Below are 6822 nucleotides of genomic sequence, written 5' to 3'. Positions count from 1 at the left end.
GAGGATCCCACATGCCGCGGAGCGGCTGGGCCCGTGAGCCATGGCCGCTGAGCCTGTGTGTCCGGAGCCTGTGCTTCGCAACGGGAGAGGCCACAACAGTGAGAAGCCCGCGTACCACAAAAAAAAAAAAGAAAAAAAAATGGTCTGCAGAATAACAAGGATATCATGGCCAGACTGTGGGTAATTGAATGAAGGTGTTCCCCCAGGCACCGAGACTCAATTTCTAGGGGCACACTGTGTACTTTACATCCACAAGAAAAAGAGCATCAGTGAGCCAGCCCAGCATAAGCACAGAGTCTGCTCACAGCACACCTTCTGGTGACTAAATTTCAAATTTACTGATGTCTCACTGTGGGCCAGGCACTGTTAGACAGTGAGAATTCAGAGAGAAGGACACTGCACCTGCTCTCCATGGCATCACCATCTGCTTGGGAAGACACACAAATCAGGTGATTATGAAACAAGGAAGAATGAAATAATTGCTATTGTTAGCAACCACAGAGACTAGCAAAGACTGATTTAGACTTACAGGGATTGGGTGGTCCTGATAGAAACAGTGTGAGATTTGAACAGGGATCTAAAGGGAGATTAGACTATCTACAGGAAAAGTAGAAGGACAGTTCTGGGAGAAGGGAGAAGTACTTCATTCACAGAATCAGTTGGCTGTTCACACAAACTTTTAATAAACATCTACTATGTTGCAGGACTGCCTGATGGCCTGGGTATGAAGAGGTGAATAAACCTGACAGTGAAGCATCTGAAAGGCCTTTTTGAGGAGTTATCATTTAAGTAGGAACTTGAAGGAGGAGAAGGAACCAGCCATACCAAGAGCAGTGGGCAGAACTTTACAGAGAGAAGGAAGGGCATGTGCAAAACTTTAAGATGGGAAAGCCCTTGATTTACCCTAGGCAGTGATCGGAGGCTGGGGCAGCCACAGGGAGATGCCAAACTGAAGAACTAGAGGTGGCATTCAAGGGGCAGACAGAAGCCAGATCACATGGGCTTACAGGCCAGTGTAAGGAATGTGAGCTGGAGTCTGAAGACCATCAGAACCTTTGAAGGGATAAAGTGTGATGGGGGAGCTCTGGGATGGGTGGAAAAAAAAGGAAACATAGTCCCAATACATCTATGAAAGGTCACTCTGACCGAAGGGGACTGGAAGGCCGTGACAGGGACAGGGAGCAGAAAGGGCAGAGGGGAGGTAGCAGCAGTGGTTCAGGGAGAACTCTGACCCCAAAACCCCTAGAAACAGGCTGGAGAGGTTCGAAGGGGCCAGATGCTGTATGGCCATGGAGGGTGGTGTCACCCCACAGCCAGGGGCAGGAGGTTGGCATTTGAGAAAGACACATGGTCCAAACTGTCTAAGGAGAACTCAAGATCTGCTAATGTGGTGCATTAGAGTGACTGATTTGGGGGAGAAATAGTTGGCCTTTAGATATATTAGACTAGAGATGCCTGGAAGATACCGAGACAGCTTTGGTTAGTGGGCAACTGCAGCTACAGATCCAGAGGTTAGACATGCCTGAGCTAGAGTGGAGGGGGAGTCACAGGGTACATTTAGAGAACAGAGAGGAAGGTGTGGTGGCTGGAGCATGGCACTCACGAAGAGGCAAGAACAGGAAAGAAACCCAGATCACCCTCCTACAACTAGATCGTGGTGTCAGGCTCCGAAACTTGGATTTTATTCTCTGTAAATTGAAATTACAGAAAGGTTTCTTCTTTTCTCTTTGAATTGCAGAGATGTTTATACATGGCTATTTATTTCTGACTTTAAAAATAATATATGTTCATTGTTAAAAAACTGAAAATAAGGAAAAGTACAAAGAATAAAATACCAAGCATCTATAATTCCATCATCCACCTGTAATTACCCCTAACACTATGGGTTATTTCCTTCCAAGGACTTTTTCTTACTTTTCATATTAGTATTTTGTATATATTACAAAATTTGAATTATACTATATACAATAATTCTAATCTTATTTTTTCACTTACTATTTTGTCACAGATATTTGACTATGTGCTTAAAAATTCTCTGTAGGGCTTCCCTGGTGGCGCAGTGGTTGAGGGTCCGCCTGCCAATGCAGGGGACACGGGTTCGTGCCCCGGTCCGGGAAGATCCCACATGCCGCGGAGCGGCTGGGCCCGTGACCCATGGCCGCTGAGCCTGCGCGCCCGGAGCCTGGGCTCCGCAACGGGAGAGGCCACAACAGTGAGAGGCCCGTGTACCGCAAAAAAAAAAAACAAACAAAAAAAACCCTCTGTAAACATGATTTTAATTGCAACATAATATTATATTGATATAAATAATATTATATTGATATAAAATAATTTGACATTCAATAATTATGGATATTTCAGTTGTTTTTTTCTATAATATATAGAACTATTATAAATATACCTATGTATACATCTTTACTCCATTTCTAAAATGAGAATTTTGGGGTCAAAGGGCCCATTTTTAAGATTTCTCATACTACTGGCAAATTATTTTTAGAAAGGCTAAACCATTTTATATCCCTAGAGTATGAGACTGTTCACTGCATCCACACTTTAAAAATATTTACTAATTTTACAGATGAAAAATAATTTAGCTGTCACTGAAATGTTTTCTTGAAACTGAGGCAGAAAAGAGTCTCACAAAAATCTCCACTTTACTGAATTCAAACCATGCCACTAAAGTATTCAGTTTTAAAATCATAATCAAGAACTTGAGTTTAAGTTCACAAAAGATGAACCAATTTCTAATAAGACTAGTCCAAAGCAACAGGAAAGACCTCACTTCTGCCTTTCAAACTGGGGATCGAAGCTACCGAGGGCAGCCCCCCAAATGCATCCTGAGCATCAAGCCACCCAACATCCTAGAGACCCCTGGGGACTCATCCCGACTTGTGAGCTTTCTGTACAAGGTAGAGGGGAAGAGATTAAGGTGGGGAACAGAAGCAAGTTACAATGCTTCCTCTCTCCCTGCCATTGAAGAAGAGCTGAACTATAACCCAAAAGCCATTTTTTTAATTCAAAAGGCACCAGGAAGCAAACTTAGTCAACCTCCAGTATCATATAAAAGAACTGCTGAGGCACAAGTGTTTGGAGTTAAACCATGGTGTCCAACAGGAGGGGAGCTGGGAAGAGTCAAAGGGTAACCCCCTTCCTTCTCATTATGAATTTTAACCTAGGTACGTGAAAATTGGGATCAAGAGAAATCTGTATTTTCACGCAGACTGAGCCCTCTCAGTGGTTTGTGTGGACTGCAATACCCTGGCTGTGGCCACCACGCTGCAGTAAGGGAGAAGTGCACCTCTACACGGGCAGGGTTTCAGATGGCAGGTGTTGCACACCCGGGTCCCTTCACAATTTCATCTCAGTTCAAGCTCTGGACTGTGGCCTTACAAGCTTGAAAACCTGCTGTTGTTAATGTGCTCAAAGAGGCTTTGCCTCTTGGGAGCTCATTTTCATTAACCAAGGCCGCAGAGTGGTACAAACCAGAATGCCAGTTTGTTAGGTACATTTTATATCTGCAAGTATATGTCATGAGAAACCAAATGATAACCAGAAAGCAGAGGCCTGAACAAGGGAAGGGAGGGGGACAGCCTGAGAGGTCTCCTCCTGCAGACCTTGCACATCCTGCCTGGGGTGGCCGTCATTTAGTTTATTTCTCATCATCCTTCTGAGCTCAGCTCAAAAACCCCCTCCTCAAGGAAGCCTCCCCAACTCCCAGTATAGGTTTCCCCACCCCTGCTTATACATTTTCACTATGCCCCACATTTTCATTTAAATACTTACAATGATTTTCATTACAAGACTGTATATGCTCTGTGTCTACTTCCTTTCAGTTCCCTGAGAGCAGGAGCTATTCCTGCCTCATTCATCACTCTTTCCCCCATCTCTAGTAGACACAGCACATAGCAGGCACTCAAATATTTGTAGAAGGGAGGGAAGGCAGGAAGGATGAGAGCATAATGACAGCAAAGTCCACCACAAGAACAGCCTTCCAATGGGACTTGGAGTCCCTTAGCCAAGATTCTCTCCCCCTTTTCACAGTGTCAGAAATGGGCACTGCTGAAGTCTGCCCTGCTTTCACTCCCTTTTTTTGTGTTTCTACTGCTGGCCATCCCCTCCCCTCTAAGCTTTGGATATGCAATACCTTTGATCAGGTTACAGATTAGTCAGACTAGCCTAAGCGCCTTTCTGTCTGCTGAAGCAGTTCTGTGTACCCCTGGCCTAACCTATTTTATGGTCATTTATAATTAAATCTCAGGGAGTAGCCTTACTTTCCAAGTTCGTGGGGTTCCCACACTGTGAAGCCCCTGTGATCACCACACCATTACCCAGTGTTAAGGACAGGGATGCTCCAGGACTCACGGCAGCCGTGGGAAAAACAGGACAACAGGGTGTGCATGTGGCTGACGCCTGTTCATGCTTCATAAAAACAGAAGCTAGAGATGACATTCTTACATGCTTTGGCTATTGTCTCAAGTATGATATTAATTGTGATAATTAAAAGCAGAACAAGCACTGGCCCGGGAGTCTGGGTGAGATCTAGATTGTTTTGATCCCGGCTCTGACACTAACTCGCTGTCGGCAAGCCCCATTTCGGTGCCGAATAAGGAGTTGGCCTAGATGACCACCAGAGCCCCCTTCCAGCCCTGACATTCCATTATTGAATGGTTACTTTTCATCTAAGAGCTCGTCTCAGACTTCATAAACACCCAAAGATCAATCCAGCTGCTGGCAATAACTACCACACACTCGGGGAGTCTGAGTTAAGCATCTCTGAAGAAATCACAGCGGGTATCTTAGGGTTTTCATAACTACAAAAGAAATCATTCAAGAGAAAAGTAGATGTCCTTGCGACCTGACACCAGTTCACACAGCAGATTTTCTGACACGGATCTTCTCAACATTTGTTAATCACAGGATGGGGGACTGAGACACCTGGGAAATCTGGCTATGACCCAGCTCTAAGGGACTGTCTTCTTTCCATTTTCCCAGAAGCAGGGTCCTTGTGGAAATTATTTTCTATATATAAAATAGCCAATCACGATAAGACATTTTCATGAGTATATAACTTTTACAATATTTGCAAAAAAGCACTTTTCCTCCCCATCCTCGATATTGGGAGTTCAACTTCCTTCACCTCAGCCCCTCAACACACAGATCCTGCCACTGGTAATGCATTCTCAAACAGGAGTTCAGCTATAGTACCAACAAACTCATCATGAATCTGTTTATAACCAAAAAAGCATCTCAATTTTAATTAGCTAATATGTTAAATTCGAAGTCGTGTTTATGTTTAAACATTCTACAAACCCATCTTAGAAAATGGGCATGTCTGATAAGGCCCTTCCCTGTCTGAAAGGAAATTACCAAAAATAATAAAGACATACTGCTAAGGGGTTTGCACTCCAGAGACATGTAGTTGTTTCTGCTGCAGCAACTGTGAATAGACTGAGCACAATGTGTAAATTCCAGAAGATTTCTTCCATTAGCTCAAGTAGGACGTTTACAAAAGAGAAAACAAACGAAAACCCCTGAGATCATATCTGAAGGTGGGATTGAGAGCACCACACTACTTGCCTTGAGTAGTAAGATTCCACACCCAGGGCCTCCCGGACGCTGGCGATGTGCTGCTCTAGGGCCGAGCTAGTGGCTGTTGGAAGGGCTGCGCTGCTGCCAGCCTGGAAGTCACTCGAGTTTTCCACCGTGCTGTCTCCCAGGTAGTGTTCGTGAAACTTCAGAATCCCTGAAACAAGACAGGCACAGGCACAGCCAACATTATACATGATTGGGGTGGGGGAAGGGAAGGCAGAGGACAGTGGGCAGCAAGGTCGATGCTATGTGACCTCTTTGACAAGCATGCTGTCCTCCAAACCATGTGAAGAAATCCTGAAATCTGAGGTGTCGAGAGGGCTTTCAGAAGTCTGGTCAGTACACTTTTTACAGCTTTCACCAGAAGGTCTGGTGCTTGGAAACAGGGAATTCAAGACAGGGCTTTTGATTTTGACGATATATATTCAGAAGCTCCTGGAATGATGATTAGTTCACATCAGTTCACATATTTCAAAACAGATGCTTCTCAGAAGCACCAAACAGGGAAAGTTTCCTTTCAGGAATAGTGCATGAGCATGCCAAGGTGTATTCTCCCCAGAAACTGAACTCCTGACAAAAAATATAGCTAGCCAAATGGAAACTGTGTGACTCAAAGACCTTTCGTTTCACAAAAGCAAATCAAAATAAATGGGTAGTGTACAGGCCGGATAAAAACATTTTAAACCATCTTTAAATAAGACCAACTGGTCAATGGTCATTAATGGATTAAAGGAGCAAAAAATGATGGCTGTATGAAACTGAGGCAATCCGCAGTGGTTTTCTAGCAATAAACACAGGACATATTCTCAAATGGGGATGAGTTGTGTCAGCCCTGGAAAATGCTGGTCCTCTCTGATTGGATTACAGCCCTGGTGAAAGCTTCAGAGTCTCATTAAGAGCAAAGAGAAACGGAAAGAGAAACAATAGGAACCTCATTATACATGGCTCATTGTTACAGGGATTTGGCTATACCACCTGTCAAATCATGTTCCCAAAACATAACAACCACCGAGAGAAAGAGCTCAATGCCTCCATCATCAGCTGCGTTCTCCTGAGCATCAGGGCCCTCCGGGGGCTGGGATACACAGGGATTCATCCCACTGAGCACGACGCTCACCAAGTCACCATGAACACCACAACTTAAAACCTTTAGCATAAAAAGGTCAGAGGTAGGGCTTCCCTGGTGGCACAGTGGTTGAGAGTCCGCCTGCCGATGCAGGGGACACGGGTTCG

The 6822-nt window shown here is 44.6% G+C and overlaps 1 protein-coding gene across 3 annotated transcripts in view; it reads right to left on the bottom strand.

Moving 5' to 3' along the window:
* TTC28 (tetratricopeptide repeat domain 28) overlaps positions 1–6822 on the bottom strand; it is a 587392-nt gene that overhangs the window by 83110 nt on the left and 497460 nt on the right. For all 3 annotated transcript variants that reach the window (XM_024120941.3, XM_028480238.2, XM_028480239.2), the window contains one exon: positions 5578–5743. In XM_024120941.3, the coding sequence (XP_023976709.1) occupies positions 5578–5743 (166 nt within the window). The remainder of the gene's footprint in view (positions 1–5577; positions 5744–6822) is intronic.

The sequence above is a fragment of the Physeter macrocephalus genome, chromosome 19 (genome assembly GCF_002837175.3).
Source record: "Physeter macrocephalus isolate SW-GA chromosome 19, ASM283717v5, whole genome shotgun sequence".
Classification (NCBI taxonomy): Eukaryota; Metazoa; Chordata; class Mammalia; order Artiodactyla; family Physeteridae; genus Physeter; species Physeter macrocephalus.
The sequence above is the reverse complement of the archived record's forward strand: the minus strand, read 5'-3'. Positions and strand labels throughout refer to the sequence as shown.